The sequence below is a fragment of the Lepisma saccharinum genome, chromosome 11 (genome assembly GCF_977018435.1).
Source record: "Lepisma saccharinum chromosome 11, izLepSacc3.1, whole genome shotgun sequence".
Classification (NCBI taxonomy): Eukaryota; Metazoa; Arthropoda; class Insecta; order Zygentoma; family Lepismatidae; genus Lepisma; species Lepisma saccharinum.
In genome coordinates, this window is record NC_139239.1 from 12,120,647 (window position 1) to 12,147,330 (window position 26,684).

General features: G+C 36.1%; 1 protein-coding gene and 1 long non-coding RNA gene across 4 annotated transcripts in view; both read right to left on the reverse strand.

Annotated features, from left to right (window-relative positions):
- Window positions 1-26,684, reverse strand: part of LOC145994638 (uncharacterized) — a 252,339-nt gene that overhangs the window by 222,388 nt on the left and 3,267 nt on the right. The window lies entirely within an intron of this gene.
- Window positions 3,147-26,684, reverse strand: part of LOC145994637 (coiled-coil domain-containing protein 124) — a 28,222-nt gene continuing 4,684 nt past the window's right edge. For all 3 annotated transcript variants that reach the window (XM_083130730.1, XM_083130729.1, XM_083130731.1), the window contains exons 3-5: window positions 15,885-16,019; window positions 8,569-8,723; window positions 3,147-4,520 (exon numbers count right to left, since the gene is read on the reverse strand). In XM_083130730.1, coding sequence (XP_082986856.1) covers window positions 4,325-4,520; window positions 8,569-8,723; window positions 15,885-16,019 — 486 coding nt within the window. In that variant the 3' untranslated portion in view covers window positions 3,147-4,324. The remainder of the gene's footprint in view (window positions 4,521-8,568; window positions 8,724-15,884; window positions 16,020-26,684) is intronic.

The window sequence follows — 26,684 nt, forward strand, 5'->3', positions numbered from 1 at the left end:
ATGATGGCGCTGGAATCAAATACATTAAAATTTGGCTTTGAAGTTTCAAACATCCAATCTTATTCTATGGGACCATTACTACAGTATAATTTTACCCAAGGTTATTAGAAGTGTAAGGTTGGGTCAATCCGTTGTGTACTCGTGATGATGAAACGACGGTAAGAAGTGAATTTATCCACGAGACAAATTCCAAATCTATGCGCTAGTGTTGCACTATGCAGATAGGAAACTATGCCAGAAACTGAACACACGAAATGGAGTACACAATGAGCATTTCCTGATGTAAGATGCTCTCTTCTTTATAAGCAATAAACGGGCCTTCGAAATACTACAGGCCTGATGCAATGCTAAAAAGGCTGGGGAGGTCAAATGTTTTAGGGAAATACATAGATGAATGAGCAAGTAATTCGAGGTCATGAGCAAGGTTGTGTAAATTATTTCATAGTAAGATTAACAATTATAATTATTTAAAATTAATTCCAATCTTTTTCTTATCCAATCCTCCTGTACGTTAAATTTTCAAAAATTATCTTAAATACGAACTCGAACACGTAAGTTTTATTACATAGCAATTAACTATATATGAACACTGAGAATTTTTCAAAGATTTAGGGAAAGATTCAAATGTTTGATACAATTTTAACTAATTTGAAAAATAAAGGTAGATTATACAGAACTGTAAAGTTTGGATTTAACGTTAATCAATGTTATTTACGTATTTTCAAATGTTCTTGGAGATGAAGATGAAGTCAATATTCTGAATTAATAAGAAAAAGGACGATTAGGTCAGAAAACTAAATATTATGTTTTTACAATGCCCTGTGTTGGTGTGAGGCTTGTAATATTTCGGAAATTCATTTACAATTTTTGGCTTCAGATAAATTTAATTCACCGACGGGTACATATTATATACTGCTGGACAAAAAAAAACAAAAAACGGACACCTTAATATTTGACATCTGAATTGGAATTACTTATGAATTACGCTTTCAGTTAAGTATTGAACAACTGAACATTCATTATTGAACATTTCCCATACTTTTTCCGTTTATTATTTATTTATTTACTCGTATTTACTTATTTGGAACACCTAGGAGTCTCAAAATCAATTTCATGCAATTTAGTTTTAATTTATTGATTTTTCAATTCCTGTTGATGTTATTTTGTTTAATGTCTAGAGAGCCATGAATTTTGGTTCATAGTAACCATAGTAACAGATATTATTGACTTTGTCATTGCTGGTGTTTTTCTTGCAAGTGTATTGTTAAGTTTTCTGTATGCGACTTCTGACAATTTCTTGTTTTGTTTGCGCAGTGTTGTCAGATGCATGCGCATATGCGCTTGCAATTTTATCTGCTGATTCCACGAGACACTCGCACAAATTTGTTTCACCGCTGCATGTTTTCACTGTGTGATATAAAATAATCATTCTCACTCTTTTTTACTAGCCCTTGTATATTAGAATAGTGCAAAATTAGTGACAAAAATGTTGAATTAATAAATAAACATGCAACAGAAAGTGCTTGAGTTTGTTTTTTAAGTGTACTTTGTGTACCGAAAGGATAAGTGACTGGACCTATAGGCACAGTGTAAAGTGGGATCCAAACCACTATATGCCTCTACCAGATATCGATCCTGATACCCCTTTATTACAAGGTGACAACGTTGACATGTGACTACACCATAGGGTAGGCACAACAGAAGAGTTGAAAGTTGCACAAAGTTATTGTAATCACATTACATGGTTTGTGAATCCATGTGTTTTTCTTCCTTTTTTTAACCTCTCTGCAACTGTGTTTGCACATGCACGTTTCCTTTCCTTTACTCTCAAATTGCAAGTACAGTAGAGCGTCGATTATCCGAAGTAATTGGGGGACATGGGTGTTCGGAAAACTGGTTTGTTCGGATAATCGAACTGTACATGTTTATTTGCCAAAAAGAAGTACTGTACAGTAAATTTATTCATAAAAACAGGCATCTCTTTAAGTATTACAAAGTAACGTACAAAGGCAACTTTAGTAGGAATATATAGTATGTGGTACAGTTTATTAAAGCAATGTTCTGCCAGCGGTGGCTCAGTGCGGCGACTACTGTGGGAAACTTGGTTTGGGAGTGAGGGGGATGATGGATGGTAGGGTGGGAGAGTAACAGGTGCGAGCGAGTACACAGTTCGGTTAAGCAGTCGTTCGGTTGACCGACGTTCGGATAATCGACGCTCTACTGTATATCAGGAATGAGTTGAAAAGAATAAAAATAGAAATTTCAATAATTTTGTCAAAAAATAGTTCAGAAAAGCGTAGGTCCCTAGCAGTAAGGTAATTAAAGATATTCTTTTCACAAGTAACACAGAATTATTATTTGGATAATTTATGAATGTTTTGTGAAAATAAAAAACTTCTTACTTGTATCTTTGTGATGTTCAATGTTTTTTTGAATGTTTGTAATTACGACATATATTAGAAATAATTTCACATTTTTTCATAAGAATACCTGTCAGGACATCTTATACATATATATTTCAGTTTATTGTAATTCATTTTCATATGATTTATTAAGTGGAATATTTCACTTAATATTATTAGACATCATGGTGGAGTATTTACATTTTATAGAAGTGGTAGTGTTACTTGATGGTTAACATACTGATAATGTGCGGATTACTCACAATTAGATACAAACTAAAGGTTAAAAGATTAAAAATCAGCAACTTACGTGTGTGAGTATGAGATTTTTCAAACTACGTTTCGAAGGTTATACTACCTCCTTCTTCAGGTTGAAACGATGTTTTCAGACACCTGACATGGTGCCTCGTCGTGAAAGTGATGGTTGAGGATTTAGGTTAAAATGGTATAAGAAGGACACTTTCTAAAAAAGAATGTTGCATAATACATAATACATTCATAATGTATTATGTATTATGTACATACATACATAATACATTCTTTTTTAGAAAGTGTCCTTCTTATACCATTTTAACCTAAATCCTCAACCATCACTTTCTCGACGAGGCACCATGTCAGGTGTCTGAAAACATCGTTTCAACCTGAAGAAGGAGGTAGTATAACCTTCGAAACGTAGTTCGAAAAATCTCATACTCACACACGTAAGTTGCTGATTTTTAATCTTTTAACCTTTAGTTTGTATTACTTGATGGTAACAGGATTCATAATTACGTACACTGGAAGATAAAACTAACATGCACATTACACCAAAACATGCTACCATACAAGTGCATATCCAGGATTTTTTTTTCCTTTTGGTGGGCTCAATCTTCGATATATGAAACATATATATGTGTTGGAAAATTGTACTTTGAATTTAAATATACTCAACTAACTTCCAATGTATCTGTCACCGTGTGTGTATCAATTGTCACTACTCTTTCATAAAATACTACTTTTGACAGGATGTTATCCAACATATTAAACTTAAATATCAGAAATTTTATTATTTTTGTTGTGTCCTTCACAACAATGTGAAAAATTAGCTGAAACTTACAAAAAAACCTAAAAAATAATCTAAAATACTGAAAATAGTCATCTAATTTTATGTAAAATGTGGTTCACATTATAATTTTATCGGCTTGTAAGCAATTTTACACAAAGATAAGTATTTCTGGTGTTATCTTCGATTGTAAAAAATAAGGAGAGTACATGTAGGGCATACAATATAACATTTGCAGGCAGAGTGTCAGTTACATGTCCTTTCATAACATGAAGAGAACCAATCAAAAGTTAATGTCATTTTCGGATTCGTTGCCCTAAAATCTATGAAGAACGGCTAATTTTTTTTCTGTAAAAATGGAATTGGGCAAAATTTCATGGGGGACTTGGGCCTAGTGGGTCACCACCATGCTCGTGCTGCCTTTAGCCCCTACGTACTAATTTATTTGAGGTCGGGTGAACCCCAGAGCCACTTCATGCATGGACAGTGCTGGAAAATTCCCACTTGAAATCTGGGAATTGAACCTGGATCTCCCATATGGCAGTCAGATGCCCTATTGACTTGATCACTTGAGCACAGTAAAACATAATACAATATGCATATTTTCTTCATGTACACAAAAAAGAATAAACTATATAAAGATCTTCATTGTAAATGCAAATGGCTAGATGCCTTTTTAAATTAAAAAACCTAATTCTCAGATTAAGAAACATTTACACATAATCTTGTTACACAGACACTTTCCATACACATACGTAACACATACACTACCCTCTGATGCACTTGACAAAATCATCCATGTAAATAAGTCTATACTTAAAACATTCACCCATACTTTATATCACTATTTACATTCATTTCACATGTCCAAACTAGTCTGTTATTCTTTCTGATGTAACTGGTTCATGGGATTCTCTGGCGATTTCAACCATTCCTTTCTCAAGAGTTGCTTCACTTGTGACAGGCGTAGGTTTGGATTTTCAGCTTTGAGGCGTGGCATATGGACCTCTTCAAAAGCACTGAATGCAGCTTTCATTCTCCTCTCAGGATGTTTATCCACTGGAGCTTCTTTCGTGCTATGAAACCAAAATATAAATATGTTAAATAAATCATTCACACAATGCCATATTTATATAGCTCAAAACTAAAAATCTTGGTACAAGAATTGATAATCCAAGAAAATTAATTAATATGAATTTTATGTTCAATATTCTAGAACAAAACTTTAAACTGCTGTCCATGTGTGATAAGTAGGGTGTGGATTATTGCCTATTTGTAGAGGCACATATTTTTGGTAAATAAAAAAGCAAAATTTTGGTACAAAAACAGAGTCGATTTCGGGTTAAAAAGCGGTAAATAAAATAAAATTTCGGTGTTATAGCGGTGAATAATCACATCAAAAGTGCTAAATAACATTACATTTTGGTTTTAAAATTGTGAATATAATCCTAAATTTGATTTAAAAACTGTACTTATTACACAAAATAAACTTATCCCTTCTAATAGCACATTTATGTCATTACCAGAGTATTAAGTTTATTCCTGTGTAAAGTGGTCCATTTTTGCTTCTCAAATATTTACAGCAGAATTAATCAATTTTCCGTAAATTGCATAATTCACAGGATACTTTAGACTTCAGAAAGTGTCGCGTCGGTATATAAACGGTAAATTTCGTGTTTAAGAGTCTATTTCGCATTTTGCAGTTCATTTCGCATTATTTCGTGACAAAACAGAGTAGGAAAATGCACCTCACACCTTTCAGAAACATGAAAAATGAACATTACAACATGTTATTCATATTTCGTGTTTTCGTCTAAAACGAAATTTGCATGCCTCTACCTATTTGCCTTTTTTATTCCTTTCTTCAATGTTTTAAGTTTGTTTCGTGGTATTTCTAGTCTGAAAACAATTTTTTATAGTGCCTATAAATGTTTATTTTGAGGGTTAGAGCCTGTTTTGCTAAATCATACCTAAAAATGCCTATTCTGCGACTTTTGTCCACTTCATCGATTTTTACATGCCTTTCGCTTTCGTTACAGTGAAGTAAGTAAGCCTTTGTTTGTATTGACCTGACTGAAATCTAGTATTCACCTGATTAGAGGGCCTCAAGGGATGTCAGATCTTTGGAAATTCCAAATGTTGCTTAATTAGAATAAGCAAAATGGACAACTGATTGAGGACTCATCCTAGGACAAAAGCATCCCAACTCACTTCTCTTTTTCCAGCTGAAATCTTGTAGGAGTTGTGTGTGTGAAAGAAGTAAGGTAGTTATCTGTGGAGATAGTGTGTTTCAAAATGCCAAAGGACCACTGGCCAAAAGTGTATTAATTTAAAGATGGATTGATGTTGGATAGAAGCTTGTTTTACTACTGATGGAAAAGTGATTTTCTGTCAAGCTTGTATGAAGGATGTAGATTTTAATGTTAAATTACTAATTAACTCTGATACACTTACTATTCATTTTTCCGCGAAAGTTTTTTTCAGCGATCGATTCAGTCACTCATCTGGTGGCTTCGTCAGGTGTGAACTGACAAAGAGCATAGGCTCTTCTAAAATAATCATGCAAGCAAAATGCACACTAGAAAGGTTTTCAAAAGAAACCTACGCAATAGCGACTGTGCCCACCGACCTCAACACCAATACCGGAGCCCTCAATAAAACCTGGCTTCCTGCCATCAGGAGTATGCACACTCGCTCAACCTGCTCTTCTCCAACAACAAGCACCCACCCAACCTGCTCCCCCCTGCGACAAGAAACCAAGCACAGACCCTAAACGTTCACAAAAAAGCCCGCCTACGCACGCGAGCAAACACCGCCTAGCGAAAGCAGACGACAATATCTGGAACCACCTTGTGCAGCGCCAAAACCCCGAGGCACGGCAACAGAAGGAAGCTCTACACCCGCACGAGACCGACAAAAAGTGAAAGTGCTGCATCAACTAGCGCCGCCACAAGCACAACCGGAAGAAGAAGAAACCATGCCAGCCACAGCAAGACAGTTCACACCTGACGAAGCCACCAGACGTGTGGCTTTAATTATTAATGCATGTAAAAATTAATGCTTGAAACTTCATCCTGGATGGGGAATGGCCACATTTCTTTAATATTTTTACAAGACTTCACGCATATAAGATTGTATTTCTTACGAATCAAAGTGAAAAATCTTAACCACAACTCAATACAATTTTAATTTCCAATTAATCAATTTTGGTACTTTAGTATTATACTGACTACCTCCAATTAGTACGCTATACGTACCTAACCTAACCTTCATATCTAATTAGTTAGGTTAGGTTCCTATGACATAGTAATTACATATGAAGGTTAGGTTAGGTTGAGTTGCTAGGTCTACATATAGCGTACTAATTGGAGGTAGTCCGTATAATACTAAAGTACCATTTTTATCAAATCCCAGTACAGAACAACGTAAATTCACTATACCGTAAAAAATAGCAAAAAATCTTGACCAGAAGCATAATTTCTGGACTTTTTCTTGGCTTTCTTGACCTCCCAGTTGATTTCTTGACTTTCTTAACTGGTACACTAGACACCCTGATACTACACTTTGTTGCAATAGTTTTTGCAATGACAGTTTTTCAGTTTTAACTGACATCACAACACTAATAAAATCTGATCTAATATTACAAAAGATAAATCTGAAGTTACCTTTACACACTGCTTATACAGAGCATTTCCCTGACATTCACTACGAGACTCGGCGGCAAGCTGCCCGGCATCAGCGCTTCTCTTTCCCGGTGAACGGGTCCTGGACAGTCGCTAGAGTCTGATATTAAAATTACAGTTTTCATATTGTGTACTAACCTTGACTACAAAGGTGTTGAAAATGATGTCCCTCTGCTGCAACACATTTCTGGCATCTCCGAAGGAAATTGGCATTTACACGTGCAAGTTCGTCTACTGTAATTCTCCCGATTTTTTGTACAATACTCTCTTGTAACTCACGGATGGTGTGCAGATTGTCTTTGTATACTTTATTTCCCCATTTTTATTTCCACTTTTATTCAGAACTGACCCTGTTACTCTAAACTTTTTTACGAGGTTTAATATAAGCAACTGATGCTGGGCCGCTTGCCGCCGAGTCTCGTAGCGAATGTCAGGGAATGCTCTGTAGTAGCTACTGTGTAACATGATATCTACATTATATCTAAAATTTTTGAATTCAATATATAGCTCAAGCATAGTAAACTATATTAAGAGTGCAAAAGCACACCAAAGTATGTTTAACATGCTGCTTGCGATTTAATGGTGAAAAAATTAAATTTCCAATATGAAGTGTAAGATTTGAATTAGTTTAATTCAAATGAGACCGTTCTCATTGTCAGTAAACAAGAAACAAAATATATGGAAGCATCTACGTGGCAACCATGTTAAGTGGTGGACTTTAGACTTTGCCTCCGAAGATCCCATGTTTGAGTCCTAGCCTGGGTATTCTCTGTGAGTGTCCCTTCATCAACCTGATTTAATGATCACTCATCCTCAGCATTGTTAATAATCAAAGAGTGGAAGAAAAGCAATGTAGAAGAACACAAAATGAATGGATATAGGTGTTACAGAAAGTTGTTCTGTTGTTCTCCATGACCACTATTTTACAAATACAGTATTATTAAAATTGAACGAAAAAAAAAGCTACTTTCAGAATGACTCTTATAATTCAGACTTCTGCAGTGTGTCCTCAATTTTTTTAATAATTTGTCTGCAAGGAAAATTAATTCTAAATAAATTTTGCATATATAAGTTGTATTTAGATTGAATTGTGGTGAAAGCAAGGCAATAAACATTATCATTAAATAGGCTTCATGAAATTAAATATCCAATATCAGTTACAATTGCATAGCATCTTGAAGAGCCAGAATAAGGAATATTTGGCTTTGATGATTTGCGTTATTTTACTTGGCTGTTGTGACACTTTTGGCTAATTTGCAAAAATGGGAATGAGTGATGATGTGACGAAATTGATGAATGGAAACTCACAAACATCCATGCCCAGGCCGGGAACCGAACCCGGGACCCCTGGCATCATAGCACGATGTGCTAACCACTGCATCGCAGAGGCCGGCAAGGAAATGTTGGCAACAAATTTGCATAATAAATATCGGATCCTTACCTAAGGGCACAAATAGCATCTTCTATTGTCCTAGCTTCTAAACCTTCAACTTGGAGCCTATTAATATTCTCCTCTAGCGGCTTTTCCAGATGAGTCTCCGGTTGTTTCTTACCACCAGCAGCCAAGGCAGCTTGTTGTCTTTTCTCATTTTCTGCCTGTAAATAACAATAAGTAATCAAACATATTTTCCAAGGAAAAGTTACTTTTTCTATTTTTCTATCTATGTTTCCAGCTATTTAACCACAATTCCCAGCCCACCGAAACAAAAAAGACCTCCCAGGTTAGCCTGGGAGAGAGATTTTTGTCTTTTGTACCTGCAATTCACAAAGATAGTAATTATGCAATAAAATAAAAAAATATGTTTCTATGAATTTAATTCTGTATTTCACATACATGCAGCAGAAGTGCTATCTTTGAACTATGTTATATTTGAAGAACTGTCAAAATTTTATTTCCATAATTTTAGGGAAAAGTAAACTCTATGTTGAGGTATAATTATAGCAATTACTCTCATTTATGGTGAATAAATCTTACTTATGAAAGGCATGTACTGATCTTTATCTATCATCATAAATTACAAAAACTGAAAAGAAACAATGAGCAGACAAACAATCCCATTTCTTAATCCCATGTAACTAGCAAAAAACATAATTTACTGATGTTTTGGGAGATTCCTGATTGGAATTTGTTCAGGCATCAGGACATATCAAGAACATCAATCTTTTATACAAGTGTGACAAACAAATTCAAGGTGTTATAAGAGAAAGATATGAAATCCTTCACAATAGTCAAAGTCTAAACACAACCCAAGAATTTGAACATAAATCAGGGTGGCTACAAAGAAGCAGAAATGAAATTCCCTGACTTTTCCAGGTTTTGCAGGACAAAATTTACATTTTTCCCTGACAATTAGAAACTAAACTACATCAATGTTTTTGCAAATGGAAATAATAAACTCATACAGATCCACGTATGGTTTTGCTAAGTACCAATTTTATCTTCTATTAAATTGACTTTTTCTCTATTCTCTATGATTTGAATTCAAACTGCAAAATAGTGAATTTGGAAAATTATTACAATTCACAAGCTAAGGAAGGATTATGGAATTTTGTCATACGCAGTAAGTTTAAAATAAAATACTTGATTATTTTTAAAGTTAAGACTAAATGAGATAAAAGTGAAGAGTGAATGATTAAGAAATACAATTTGTAATTTATCAGTCTCCTTATACATTCTCGGTATTATATGTTGATATTTCCACTGAGGTTTGGAACCCTCTTCTTGCAAAAACTATGAGTGCGGACTCATTTTTCGATGCATAAAGCTACTTCTCTCTTCTCTGTAACGCAAACAACTCTTGCATATAAGTGAAACAACCGAATCGAACAAAAGAAAGTGTCATATTTCCTTACATTATCGATGGGATTTCAGCTTCAGTACAGTATATCCAAGTGAAGTGCTGTGAAACTGACAACATGCAGTTATACCATTAATACTGACGAAAAGGGTATGTAAGTATTAGAAATTTAACGCATGGAATTTATAGAATTGCATTGTATAGGTACCTGATTTACTTAAACCAACACATTAAAACAGGAAAACACTAATAATAAAAGCTTCTGAAAGTTCATATACGAGGGGCATCCTGAAAAAGCTCCAATGGTGCCTGTATGCAGCACTAGTGGCCGGAGAGCGACACACACATGCACGGAGGAAGAAGTGGCTTGTAGCTGTAATCTGGTACAGTTGCAATGCAGTCGGTTTAGGACAGTTCTAGGTTAAAGATTGCAGCTCTCATAAAGCAATCGTGTGAGTTGTGCAGACCAGACGTTGTGAGTGATAGTACGGTCAGACGATGGTGCAGACAATTCATGGAAGGCCAATCGAATGTGCACAACCCCATACAGCTGAGTACACACGGGCCCTTTGCATCACTTAAGGTGAGAGATCTTAGACCACTCCCTGTACAGCCCTGGCCTTGAATGTACTGACTTTCATCTCATTGTTTAACTGAAGAGGTTTCAGGCAGGGCAAGGATTTCACAGCTACACTGCGGTAGAGATAGTTCCAGTCTTTGCTGTCAGACACATATACCATGGGCATACAAAATTTAGTGCCATGCTACGACACATGCCAGAACAACGGTGGTGATTATGCCGAAAATTAGGTTAGGACTCACTGTTACAAATGCAATAAATTAGAACTGATATTCTTGTTTTATTTATGCCTAATCGGTAGGGACCTTGATATTTTACTTTTTTTCAAATTGGTGTATTTTCTAATTTTTTATTTTTTACTATACGGTGTTATTTTTCCCAAAATTCACATTTTAATTTTAGTGCATTTTCTGGCAAATATCTCAAATTATACCTTCATGGTGTTTTTAAACTACTGTTTAACTGTAAGTCACATGGCTTACGCCTCTTCGCGAGAGTTTGATATCTTGAAAGATATTTTGGGAAAGTTATTTTCCATACCCCTTTATTAATTTTAAGGTAAGGATTTTAGATAATGAAATTTTGGTGTGGAGTTAGGGCCCCACACTTTCTTGATCACGGCTGAAGGTGGGGGTGATGTGATCAGCACCACACTACTGGCTACCTTTATCCCTCAAAGTTTTCTCAAGGTACCAGCTTCATATGATGCTGGGTGGGCGCCGGAGCAGTTTGAATAGGTGGAAAACATCCCGGTTCTCCCATGCAGGGGATCGACCCCGGGTCTCTCGCATAGTAGTCAGATGCCCTAACAACTGAGCTCCATTATTACTCGCCAATAGTGCGCACTTAGCTTGGTAATTCAAAACATATCTCGTGCGACAAATACTGAAGATGTGGCCCCCGTGTGACGGTAGATACGCACTTGATCTCCTGTTAGAACCCTGCCACTTTGCTCTGTGATGCAAAATGGTTTTGATAGAAGTTGAAAAAATCGTGGGAAATAAATGATTTAATGTGGCTGTCGGAATTATTCCACGTACGTACAACTCTATAGTTTACTCTTGAGTAAAATGTTGGAAAACTTGCATGTTCTATGTACACAAACATGGCCTAGAAAAGACAAGGATGTTAGATGTTGAATGTTTTGCCAAATTCACATTATTTCGATATTTCGAACGGGCGAAAAATGTGTCCAGACATCACTGCACATTCCTAAACATAATTTCGCAGCAATTATCATTTCTCACGGTTTTGGCGTTGGCGAGAAATTGGAAATTACTTTCTGGCCACCCCTCGTATAAATCAGTAGATGGAAAGTGAAAATTTAGCATGGCTGGCAAAGAAAAGTCAATTCCTGAAGGAAGTGATTTGCTGTTATGAATGAATGATTCGAGTAAATATGATATTAAAATATTTACGTATTTATTATTAGTATTGTATTTCATAATATTGGACATTAACTTCACTCAGTGAGAGATTTAAGACCATCTCTCACGAGATTAAACAGACAGGACAGAAAGTGGCGTTAATTTCATTGCAATACTAGTGTTTCAGTAAATTTTCGGTTGGGAGCATGCACTTGCCAATTTTTATAACGTTCACCAATGCAGTTTTAGGTTTCACTGTTTTCGTGAGAGTATTCAATATATATCCCGTTTGGTTGTATTCTTATTGATATCTAAGAATATTGCAATGTCATCGTAAACGTATGTTAACTTGTGCGAAACCAGTAATGTGTCAGGATGATGAAAGAAAACCTTCGTAAGCACTGCTACATTCAATAAGGTGAAGCGAGCCAGAAGAATAATAAAATTCCAGCAGCCTATTTGCAGTCTAAAGCTCTTCTTGTTTATGCATGTGATTTTTGTTGGATGTTGCAGTCCATGCAATTTCTGTCGCATGTTGTAGTGAGATACTTTGTCGGGTGGCAATATTCGACAAAAATCGTATGTATCAATGGAACCTATTTGTTTCCATGTTCCTTCAGTTTGCCCAACAAAATGCCTTACTACGACGTCCGACAACTATCGGAAGGCACCACCCGCTCTTATCCCCTCCATCTGTTGACAAGTCCCCTTACTACTCCCATACGGACAAGAAAAAAATGAAAATTCAATGCATTTTCCACGTAATACTTAGAGACTTAACCTTTACTCCCCTGATGATACCATATGGTATCATCAGAGTAAGGTCGTACTCGTCCGATGATACCATATGGTATCATGGTGCTGTTTACAAAATGAATGTGCTTTTTGGACCTTCGTACTCTTATGTTTGGGTGGAAACTCTGACACAGGTCTGGAGAAAGGCTGGGAAATTCATATTGATGACCAACCTCCCCCCTCTCCGCAACATATCCATGCCACACTTCCGAACAGAGTTTCACATTTTGGCTCATTATTCAACTTGTATGGAACCCAGGAACATGAAACATGTTTCTATCTCTTTGGAAACGTCCATTCCTTGAAGAGAATACTAAGGTTTGCGCCTTCTCCCCAAAATAGTGGGAGAAGAGGAGGTAAACTCCAGATTTTTGTTGTTTTTTTTTCCATTGAAATTCAGGGGACGTGCCCCCCTCCCGCCCCCTTCCTCGATCCGGTGTTCTAAATTGTACACCGTTGCATGCGCTGATGTTTTAGCTGCAAAACAAAAGTTATCCGAAGTAGATTGCTTTCATAGTACCCGAGTTATAACAATTTTTCTCCAAACATGCAAATTACCTATTTTTCGTAATTTTTTTTAAAAAAAAAATCAGATTTTGGCATATTATTCAACTTGTATGGCACCAAAGAACATGAAACATGTCTCAATCTCTTTGGAAACGTCCATTCTTTGAAGATAATACTAAGGTTTGCGCCTTCTCCCCAAAATAGCGGGAGAAGAGGGGTAAAATCCTTATTTATGTTGTTTTTTTCATTGAAATTCGGTAGTCGCTCCCCCCAAACCCCCTTTCCTCGGTTCGGCGTTCTGAATTGTACACGGTTGCATGCTCTGATGTTTTAGCTGAAAAACAAAACTTATCCGAAGTAGATTGCTCCCATAGTGCCCAAGTTATAACAATTTTCCTCCAAAAATGCATATTACCTATTTTTCGTAAAAAACAGTTTCACATTTTGGCTTATTATTCAACCTGTATGGCACCCAAGAACATGAAACATGTTTCATTCTCTTGAGAAATGTCAATTCTTTGAAAAGAATGTAGCAAACTCCAGATTTTTGTTCTTTCCATTGAAATTCGGGGGTCACCCCCCTAAACCCCCCTTCCTCGGTTCGGCGTTCTGAATTGTACACGGTTGCATGTTATGATGTTTTATCTGCAAAATAAAAAAATATCCGAAGTAGATTACTCCCTTAGTGCCCGAGTTATAACAATTTTCCTCCAAAAATGCAAATTACCTATTTTTCATAAAAAAATAATAATCACATTTTGGCTTATTATTCAACTTGTATGGCACCCAAGAACATAAAACATGTTTCATTCTCTTGAGAAATGTCCATTCTTTGAAAAGAATACTAAAGTTCGCGCCTTCTCTCCAAAATAGCAGGAGAAGAGGGGGCAAACTCCAGATTTTTATGTTTTTTTCCCATTGAAATTCAGGGGACATGCCCCCCAAGCCCCCTTCCTCGATCCGGTGTTCTAAATTGTACACCGTTGCATGCGCTGATGTTTTAGCTGCAAAACAAAAGTTATCCGAAGTAGATTGCTCCCATAGTGCCCGAGTTATAACAATTTTCGTCAAAAGAGTGTTCAAAGTCAATGAAGACGAAATTCCCTGACATTTCCCTGACTTTTTTTGACACCTCAAATTCCCTGACTTTTCCCGGTTTTCCAGGTCTGTCGCCACCCTGTAAATACAAGTGACGTCTAGTGAAAGAGCCACAACTATGGGCAAAAGGTCACATTCATTGGTAGACAAATACAAGGTGTTTAGTTGCCATGGTGAATGAAAATTTTCACCTGGCACCTGAATTTTCAAATCCTGTTCTATTTTTTTTTTTAAATAATAATAATATAAAATACATTTAAAATTATACATGCTAAACAATTGGATCTAGATTAAATTCCCAGAAAGAAATGCGTTATACATTTAGCCCACGAAATATGCTTTCTATGTATGTATTTGTGTATGAATATGTGTGTGTGTGTGTCCATGTAGAAACTGTATTGCTTTTATTTTTAATTTCTTCTAAGTTATATTTTTTCATTGTGTTAGTAAAAATAATGAGCAATGTACGTAATTAATGGTTAATCCAGGGCTTGACTGCTCGTATTCAAACTGTATTGCTTTCATTTTTATTTTCATTTTACTTTCATTACTTTATTTTTCTTTTATTACCTTATTTTTCATTTATCTTTTTTATTTTTTTAATTGTATACAATTAACTGTAAAGAAAAAAAAAAGATCCCTGTAATTAATGGTTAAGTGGAAGAGAAGGCATTAATGCCTTAACTTCGCTATGTAAACAAAGTCGTAAATAAATAAATAAATGAATTCAGTTATGTACATTTCCATTAGCTTTCATGATTTTTGATTTGATTTATTCTACTTCGCCTTTTGTGCCACTTTTGGCTAATTTGCGAAGATGGGGATGAGTGATGATATGATGAATGGACACTCACAAACATCCATGCCCAGGCTAGGATTCGAACCCGGGACACCTGGCGTCGTAGCACGATGTGCTAACCACTCCGCCATGAGGTCCGGCCCATTAGCTTTCTTTCAATAATGAGTACAGTATATGTTTTTTTATTAATGTTTGTGTGTTTTCTGTATTTGGTGTATCTTTGTGTGTTTTCTGTATTCGGTGCATCGTTAAATCAGAATAATAAACATACCATTATTAATTTTTGCACTGTTGGTATTCAGAAATTTAAAATTTGCAGCGATATGGTATACATATATTAGAATGTATTGCATTATGGTGTTACCGGTAGAGGCTTCATTAGGAAAGGCACTCCAATGCACGAAGTCATTACTTTTAATTGAATCTTGTATTAATTAATAAATTAAATACTTTGTCACATTTCAAAATGTGTAGCTTTATATTAGTTGGATTCATGGCTCTCTTGGCCCGTATTTACTGAAAAAAAAAATAATAATGCTGGCTCATGAGAAAAAAGGGTGAGACCTGAAATATTTTTAATTTTGTGTACCCCTGCTCACACATACTTATTAATGAATAGCTTTTTGCAAATGGTGACAGTGAAACACAGAAATCAATAAGTGAACAAATTACATGGAATCATTATTAATTTGAGTTTGTGCTATGAATTTAAAGACTTCTTTCTCCATGTTCTGACTTTATAAAAAATGAAAAATCATAAATTCTACAAGTACATTAACACATCATAAAAAAGAGAGGAAAAGGAGAACTTACCTCAATTTGAGCCCTAGTAACTTTAGCTAGTGGCTGCTTTCGAACTATCTGAATTTTCTCAGCCTCTTCTTGTAACAAAGCTTTGGCTTCTGCTTTCTTTTCTAATTGTTCTTGCTTTTTCTTATCCCTTTCTTCCTACAACAACAAGCAATGCATTTTTAAAATCACATTTCAGAACTTCATAAATAATATTAGTAAAAGATCAAGAAGTCAAGTAGAAATTTGCGTTATCTAAACATAAATGACGAAAGTGATGAATAACGTCACTTGCATGTATCAACGAAAAAAAAATTAGGAGCTGTAAATATTGCCACTATCTTCCCTGCACATCTTTGAAACTCCATGCATCATTCATAGAAATACTAGAATGTTTTCTAGAAATATGGCTACACAGCCATAACACAAGAAATCAAAATAAACTCCATTTTAGAACAAGTTCGCACAACCAAGACTTGTAATTCACTATGCATAATGATTAGCCTGGAGTTTTTGAACAATAAACTACAAAGAAGCTGATATCTGATTTGTTTTATAACATAAATTATATTCTGACAAAAAGCCTTAAGCATATATTTTTTTTAAAAATATAATCTAAGGCATACCTTGCTATATTTAATCCATTTGTGAATATTTTGCTATTACTCTTGAAATTGTATTTCATTAGAGTTTTGTATTTTTTCCCTCATTGCCATTTAATAACTATGAGGTTCTTGTTTCCTTTAATGGTAATAGATTGATTGAGTTGGTGTCTTAAGTCCACTTTGTGCACAGTAAGGCTAATTGGGACTGGACCTACAATTTAAAGTGGGATCCGAACCACTATGTGCCTCCACCAGGAAGCAAACCCAGGACCCCTTGATTACAAGGCAACGACGCTACCACTGCACCATCGGGGAGGCCTTTTAATGGCAATAGAGTATTGTCATATTTTATTTAAATGCATCTCACACATTGACTTTTTTATTAATTTTAGAGTTGCAAAAAACCCGGCTCTTTTAAATGGATTGTTTTTTTCCGTTAAAAAGAAAGCTTTCTTGAGAGAGAAAAAATGGAAATTTTGGCTTTTTACTAATTACGGCTAATCTATTTCACTTGCAGTGTCAGTTAAGAGTCTTAGAAGTTCCTAATGTTATATTTTGGAACTACCTAAATAATTTTACATTTAAGAGAGACACATTGGCCATTTCTGCTAGCTACTAATTTGTTTTTACATTATGCGAGTTTGTGTATTACCTACCCAATGGCATAGTGGTACCACTGTCTTATAATCAGGGGGTACCACGTGGATCCTTGGTGGAGACATATTGCATGATTCGGATTCCATTTTAAAACTGTAGGCCCAGTTCTTATTAACATCTCAGCACAAAATGAACTTCATACAAACATATCTGAACACAAAATGAACTTCATACAAACATATCTGAGCACAAAATGAACTTCATACAAACATATCTGAACACAAAATGAACTTCATACAAACATATCTGAGCACAAAATGAACTTCATACAAACATATCTGAGCACAAAAATACAAATTTTCACGTGTTTGTGCCATTGAACAACAGAACATTGACAACAGATTATTTATAAATCTTACGGATATTGAGGTACCTGATGAGTATATCGAAATTTTTCAATTCGGAATGAAATTTTCAGTTGGTAGTGCTTATATACACAAGGAAGATTTTGTGATTTCAATAGAGAAAGCACTGAATTTCTTAGATGATGAGGAGGAAAAGAGAAAATTACGAAATCTCACACATGATGCTCTTGATGAACGGTTAAGTTTTGAATACAACAGAAGAAATAACAGAGGTCCAAAATACACGGAACGGGAGAAAGAGCATATAAGGTTGGGGAAAAAAGTTCATGGTTTCAAGATCTGGTTGAAAGAAAACGACATTTTCTTAATAAAATCGGACAAGGAAAATAAACCTGTCCTTATCCGAATTAAGGACTATAAAGAAAAAATGGAAGAATGTTTCAAAGTAAACAATTTCACAGAAACCTCTCGAAACCCTATAACTAAAATAATAAATGAGGTAAAGAAAGTAATTGAAAGCAGTATCACGATACCAAGAGAAATGAAGAAAAAACTCATTGTCAAAAATTCAACCCTGCCGATTGCCTTTGGACTACCAAAAACTCACAAACCGGGAACTCCAATACGACCCATCATTGCAACTTTCACACATCCTGCATACAAACTATCCAAATATCTAGTTGAAAGACTTGCTATAATTAAACAACAAACACCATTCAGTGTTAAAAATGCATATGAAGTGAAACAGAAACTAAAAAATATTGTTTGGAATAATGAGTATCGTATTGCAAGTTTTGATGTTGAAAATTTATATCCTAGTGTCCCAATAGAAGGTGCCACAGATGCATTACACAGATGGCTTATTGAGATGAAGGTTAACCCAGTAGAATCATGGGAAATGGTTCGATGGTTTACTGTATGTGCAAATTACAATTACTTTTTATTTGATGGCAAAATCTATCAGCAGAGTAATGGTCTATCAATGGGAAACCCAGTATCCGGAATCATCTCCAGCATTTTCCTTCATTACATAGAATCTCCAATTGTTAATGTGATAGGTGCGGATATCGAACTCTACATCAGATATGTGGATGATGTGCTAATTATTGCTAAAAATGAGAACACCATCATGGACGTATTTAAATTGTTAAATGAATCACATCCTCGCATAAAATTCACTTGCGAACCCATGAATAACAATGTAATTTCTTTCCTTGATCTGCAAATTAAGACAACTGACTCAACAATTCAAACATCGGTCCATAGGAAAAAATTAGCGGGGGAAAAATACATCCATGCCAAATCAGAACATTCGCGTATAACAATGGATAACATATTTTTAAATTTTTTCCTGAGAGCACAAAGACTATGTTCTAATAATGAGGATATCAAAAATGAAGAAGAAAGGCTCTTTAATATAGCAAAAGAAAATGGCTTTCATACTAACAGAATAAACCAAATCAAAAAACAAGTTGCAAGAAAACTTAAGGAAAAAAGAAATACAGACAAAGATGAAAAATCTGTTGAAAAGAAATTTGTGTGCATCCCATTCCACAAGGGATTCTCACATAAAATTGCAAAAATTTTTAGAAGTTTTAATTTCAAAATTGTTTTTAAATCACCAAGGAGTTTGGAATGCACATTTAATGAATTCAAAATGAGAAACTCTCTACCAGATGTGGAAACCACAGGAATATATAATATAAGTTGTTCATGTTCAAAAGATTATGTGGGACAAACAGCAAGGAAAATGGCAATAAGATGGCACGAACACGATTTGGACATTATAAATCTAAACCCAAGAACAGGTTTGTCAACTCATATCATCGAAGAGAAGCATTTGATTAAAAAGAGAAGGGTTTTAAAAAGATTAACGGGAAACACAGAGTTGAATGTCTGGGAAGCTTCGTTCATTGCAGAAGAACACTGGAATAAATTAAATAATGAAAATGGTAACATAGATCCAGTATGGAGTTTTCTTTTTCACAAATGGAGTAAGCCACCATCTTTAAAATTTAATGTAACAGAAAACATCAAGAGACTTTGTGAAAACAATGATGAATTTGAATTACCTGATGATATTTTGGATTCATAATTTAATAATAAAACAGACTGTTTTTTCACAGTTAAGTTGCTATATTACAACAATGTAACATTGACAACATCCATTATATAACAGATTCTTTTTGTTTAAAAAATTACTAACCATTGTTATAACTGTATCTTTAGTCAAAATGAAAATAAATGTCTGATGAAAGGAGCGTGTGTTCTCCTGAAACGTCACAAAGAAAAACTGTTTTCTTATGCTTGTAATAACCGTAAACTACAGGAAAATAATTATATAATGCAAGCAATGCGTACATACAAGAAAAACTGTTTAAAAACTGAAAATGATTTCGTTACACTCAAGTTGCATTCCTGCGATGTCATAAAAATGAAACAAATGTTAATACAAGAAACCAAACTGTCAAAAAAAAAAAAAAAAGAACCAAACCAAATAAAAAGGTACCGTATTCTGGCAACACTGCAAAGAGCTATACCTAAACTTCCCGTCAGTGCATGTTTCAACCTTTTACAGGCAGTCGGTATCGGGGCACGTGTGCGTCAGATGCAGGTCATGTGCAGGTGGCGTAAAATATTCGAGCACCAAGATGGAACAACGTTACAGCATAAAGTTTTGTTACAAATTGGGTAAATCGTTTACCGAAATGTTTCAGATGATACGGGCAGTGTATGGTGAGATGAAACCTGGTGTTTACAATATGACCCTGAAACAAAAAGACAGAGTGTGCAGTGGAAAGGACAGTTCTTGCCCGTAAAGAAAAAAGCACGGATGTCGAAATCGAAGACAAAGGTGCTGCTGATCGCATTTTTTGATTCCCGAGGACTGATCCACCATGAATTTGTCCCTGAAAACCAAACAATTAATCAGTGGTATTACAAGGAAGTGCTTGGTTGACTCAGAAACAGGATGAAGCGGGTTAGGAAGGACCTCTGTGATTCTTTGGAAGTATTGTCAAGTCCTTATGGCTTTTTTAACTGTTATGTAATTTTACGTCTTTTAATCCAAAACCTTTTAACCTAATCCTGGATTTGTCCACCTGACGAAGTACTTTATGTGCTGATAAAAAGAAACCTGAAGAAGCGGAGCATAGCTCTGTGAAACGTCGTTTATTACATTGTTTTAACAATGATACTCACTCACGTTAAGTGTTTATTATATATTTTTTCTTTAATTCTGGCCAATGGTTTCTGTTACACGAAAATGCTCGGCCTCATACTGCATTGTTTGTACAAGAATACCTTGCTACGCATTCAGTGACAGTGATCAATCACCCTCCATATTCTCTGGACTTATCGCCTGCTGACTTTTTCCTTTTTTCCAAGGTTAAGATGGCTATGAAAGGGCGAAGATTTGATGACGTCGCGGACATTAAATTAAATGTTACACGTATTTTGCGAACACTTACTGTCAATGACTATCAGCAGTGTTTCCAAGACCTGTACAAACGCTGGTCAAAGTGTATTGCCTCCTCTGGTGATTATTTTGAAAGTGATAATGTAATTTGAACGTAATTACTTGTTTTCTTTCCTAAGGAAAAAGTTCGGCCTTTTGATTGGCGAACCTTGTATTAAACTATTAGATGTTTCAAGACAATTAAAACTTTACTATTCACAATACGTATGCAGAACTACTACATGCATATTCACTTCATTTAATATTTAAAATCACTATGCTACTACAAGGGAGATTTAGTTACCCAAAGTTACTTATAAATACACGCACTGTTAGAAAATGGCCAGAGTTTGATTGAATGTTATACATAAATTAATACATTAACACAATTTATTGGTCTATTCATAATGCATAAATTAATACTGTATTATTATCAGGGCTCGAAAAATCCCAACTAAATTGGGACAACTGGTAGCCTTGCATCAATGGTTATAAAACTAAAACTACAATATTCCAGACTTCTGGAACCTGCCTCTCTACACAACTTTCACTTATGAAAGGAAAAAATATATTTTTTTTCAAATATGAAAAATCGGCGATGTTATTTTTCTGGCTTTTTATAGGCTCACATTTAAATATTTCATAGCTCAAGGGAGTGGGGGCATGTCCCCCATGGTTCCTTCACTGGATACAGGCCTGCCGATGGCATAAAGTAATGTTGTCGCCTTGTAATCAAGGAGTTCCAGGTTCAATTCCCAATAAAGGCACAGATTCAGGTCCCATTTTAAGCTGTAGGTCCAATCCCAATTAACATGTCTGAGCTTAAATGGGCTTAACTAAACAAACAAAATTTTACTGCCAGAAAGCCAGATTTTCCTTTTAAATTGCCACTTGTGGCCAATGTATTTCAGTTTCTCCCTCAAGTTTTGGTGCCACCATGCACTATTGCAATGCCTCTCAAGTGCCAGACTGGCCTGGTACTGGGCCCTGGCATAAATTATACCAGGCCACAAGAGTTCATTAGATCAAATGGTTGCCAACTATTTTAAACCCAATTTTATATTTGTCAACAAGCCTAGGCACATACAATATTCCATTATCAATAATTAATTTCAAGGGTGTATATTAATGTATAAAGTTTAAAAACAAATAGAAATTAATTTTTTTTTGCACAGGATATTGACTGGATTCATATGCTGTGGTCTCACAACAGTTGAGAACCACCACCTTAGGTGGCCAAAATACACCACATCTTGTTCCATAACCAAGTTTAGTGGCCATTAAGTCAAATTATACGTAATACACTTTAAAGCCAGAATACAAATATTTTATGCTAATACAAATCTCAAGGAGTGTGATATTAGATTTTCGTTCAAGTTCAAGAAGAAACTGTATTATCAAGGATACATTTGATTGTGTTAAAAGATGTAGCAAGATTTTTTCTTTTTCTTTTGCTTTATGTGCAAATTCAAACATGGTTGTGGTAGGTTGGTTATGTAGGACCAACGTAAATGTGCAGTTTGACTTTCTGAATTATTTGAATTTGAATTAAAAATTTTGGGTGCGTCAGCACTAAGGCTATTTTGCACCCGTCACATTATACGGGGTCCAGCCCCTTATCGTTACACATAACAACTCTAACGTTGCAAAACTAAAAATCAAAAAATATTCTGATTTTCGTTAAAAGCTGAGGCTGTAAAGGAGCACTCAGCACAAATAAGGACAAAACACAGGACAACACAAACAAAATTATACTGGCCATGGGGTCAGTCGCCAGAGCCTCGTTAGTCTGCAGTCCAGGGTGTACTATGTAGAAGTGAGGTTGACTATTGGGTGCACTACGTGGAAGGAGCACCCCTTACACTTTCTGAATTAGAGGACATAATTATTTCACAGGCAGGTTTGATTCAACACGATATAACACTCAACACATAATACTTACTGCATTTAATTTACGCTCATTATAATACACAGTATATATACACACTTGAATAATCGATGTTTGCACTAAAATGCTTGTTATTGTAATACAAATTACGTAACGTCTTGCACACACTTCGCGCACATCTTCCCAGAGTTCTGTGTTCTCACGAAATAAGGTTCCCAGCAGGAGTAAAAGAAAAACAAATGAAAGGCAGAATGTGAATCGCCCTGAATCTTGAACAAACATTGAAAAATGCCTCCCCCATGGTGTAGTGGTAAAGTTATGGCCTTGTAATCAAGGAGTCCCAGGTTCGATACTCGGTGAAGGCACATTGCGCAGTGGTTTGGGTCCCACTTTAAACTGTAGGTCCAGTCCCGATGATCATATCTATGCATAAAGTGGATATACTTCAAACAAAAAAATCAAACATTGAAAATTATACTATACGGTACTATTACATTCTACTTACAAAATATACATGCAACACCTACTCAAGTTATGTGAGTGTGTGTATATATACTATGTAGATGTATTTAAAAACCCACTGAAATTTGAAGATAACATTTGGGAAAACTATCCATTCAAAAAAGCCGTCATTTTTGCAAACAGCTTTGTCAAGCTATGAATTCCACATTGAAAGTTGTACTTTAAATTTAGATAAGTGAAAGCTGTAAAAGAGAAATTAAACCAAGCAATGTATTTTCATTGATTTGAAACACTTTGGGGAAGCACGGGTAGCTCGAATGCAAATCAGGGGTACCATATATTATAAGTCAATCCAGATACTAGCATACGCGGATGATGTGGACATAGTAGGAAGATCTCTATATGCAGTAGAAGAAGCATTTCTAGCCATAGAAAGGGAAGGAAAGAAAATGGGATTGGTGGTGAATGAAGGGAAGACTAAGTCCATGGCAGCAGGTAAAGCACACGGATATAATCCATCACCAACCATAACAATAGCTAATTATACCTTTGATAGAGTGGATTCCTTTATCTACCTGGGTTCTATTGTGACATATGAGAATGATTCACAGGAGGAAGTAACGGCAAGACATACGAGGAGGTACCCAAAAAAAACTGGAATTTTGTCACCTTGTTTTATTTTGACCCTACATGTACATGTTGTAGGTACATTCAGGTAAGCATGTCTACTCTAGTCACCTTCAAAGTATTGCCCATGTGCTTTAATGCAATTGTCCTAACATTTTTCTCACTGTTGAATACAGTTTCGAAGCTACTCTGGCGCAATACTCTTCAAGGTTTTATCCGTAATGTCTTTGACCTCATTGAATTGCTTCCCTTTCACATTCCTCTTCATCTGCGGGAACAAAAAAAAGTCACAGGGTGCTAAATTGGGTGAGTACGGGGGATGGGGCACAAGCACCATGTTGTTCTTTGCCAAGAACTGTCACACTGACATGGCCGTGTGGGCTGGGGCGTTGTCAGGGTGAAGTAACCACATTAGCAGACACCCGTCTCATCTTCAAATCGTCAGTTAAAATGCGCTGGCAGGTACTCCAGGACAACTCCACTTCTTCAGAAATTTGCTCGATGGTCTTTCGACGATTTTCATTAATGGCATCTCGAACTTTTCCAATGTTTTCTTCATTTCTGCCTTACGAAGGACGGCCAGGCCTTGGGGTAAGTCTTCAGTTGACATGTCACCATCTTTGACCCGGGAAAACCACTCCTAGACTTGGGTCCTTCCCAAAGCAGATTCATTAAAAGCTTGGCGAAGCATAGCAACGGTCTCAGCAGCCGTTTTTCCCAACAAGAAACAAAATTTAACACAGGTCCTTTGCTCCTTGTGGTCCGCCATCTCAACAATCACTCAAAAATTGCCAGACTCTTGCCGCAACACCACAAACAATGCAACACTACGAACGAACCGCTCAGCACAGAATAATGCCAACTTGCAGATTGATGCAAGATATCCCATACTAATGACACCTAGCGGCACAAGCCGTAACTACATCGGTAATCCGCGCAACATTCTGATTCTGGTTTCTTTTGGGTACCTCCTCGTATACCTGTGAATAGGACCTATTATGGACTACAGAGAATTTTAAGAGCACAATATTGTCCAGAACAACTAAGTTAACACTTTACAAGACACTGGTAAGGCCTGTATTGACCTATGCTGCGGAAACTTGGACCAGTTCAAGGAAAGATGAACAGATGGTAGAGACCTTTGCAAGAAAGATATTACGAAGAATATTGGGACCAGTATGTGAGAATGGAAAATGGAGAAAGCAATTTAATAAGGAGCTCTACGACTTATATCAAGAACCAACAGTTATTGGTATAATAAAGGCAGCAAGATTAAGATGGGCAAGAGTGATAGTGACCCTGCAAAGAGAGTGATGATGGATAGCCCAGGTGGACAAAGGAAGTGAGGAAGGCCTAAATTAAGATGGGTGGATGGAGTGGAAGAGGATGTTCGGAAGCTCCAGTATAGAAATTGGAAAGTTGTGGCAAAAGGTAGAGATAGATGGAGACAAATCACAGAGGCGGCCACGGTTCATCAGTGGACTGTAGCGCCATAAGAAGAAGAAGAAAGCTGTAAAAGAGAAATGAAGCCAAGCAATGTATTTTCATTGATTTGAAACACTTTGGGGGAAAAAGCTCATGCAAAAAAGCTGCGGAAAAAACTGTAACTTTTCCAAAAAAAGCCAATTTTTTCCCGACCACTTCCAACTCTAATTAATTTACATCTTTAGAAATAGATATTTGACCTATTCAATATCATTAAAAAATTGTACCGACATAAGAAAAAATCAATCAACCTAAGCCAAGCGTCAGGTTAACCTTGCAGCAGGTTTTCGCATATGTAGATCCAAACGTGCACGCAAGAATATAGTTCCACTGAGACGGGTTCTATTCCCACACAACTGCATACTTGCAAGAGAACAGTTATTTAATTTGTAAAATACAGACAAAATAATACATCCATTAGCAGGTGTGGACTTGATCGGTTGCAATCACTGTGCAGACGAACTTGGATCCGCAGATTCGCCAACTGGAGTTTGTATTGAGCTGAGGAATCCCTGAAGCCCAAGTGCGAGTCGAGCAAGACTGAATACGTTGCAGAGCGTGTGGAATCCGTGATACCAGTGTTGCACATCCCACTATTTTAACCCTATGTTTATTGTGATTAATAATCGTGCTATACATCGGCGAGAATGGCTGAATCAAGCAAGGTCTCCTGTTCAGCGAGTGTTATTGTGGGCTTCATCCGAAGGAAAAAACTCTTCAAATCAAGCAAGTTGTTTAAAATGCATAATCCTCCTTACGGAAACAAGATCAAAGTAAAACAGGGCGTGAGGTGATTTGCCGTCAATGGGCGCACGAACTGTATCCCGGGTGTTGAATGATTTGCAGTTTGAGTTTAGGAAGAGGAAACGATTGTTTGTTGTTTGACTACAAAAGAATGTCCCCGGTATTAAAAGATATCCCCGTGAGAAGAAACATGTTTATTATTTGGACCAGACGTGCTTTAACTCTGGGAGGGGCGTGGGCGTTATATTGATTTTTTTTATATATATATATATCACCATGCAAAACCACCGCCAGGGCTGAAGAAACCGACGAGAAAGGGAGAGGGGAAGGGGGAAGCTTATTGTTTCACCCACTGACGGCAATGACGTCTTTGTTGAAGGCGCATATATTTACTGTTCCGTGCAAGGAAAGGGATGGATGATTTGCAAGAAATGGACAGACCAAGATTTGAATCCTGGTTTAGTGAAGTGATTCATAAATTGTAACCAGAATAATAGCAGCAGACAATGCACCTGATTGTATATATCCACAATAACAAATCATACTTTTTTTTTTTTTTGCTGGTATAACTTGAAGTGCGTGTGTCTTACAGTA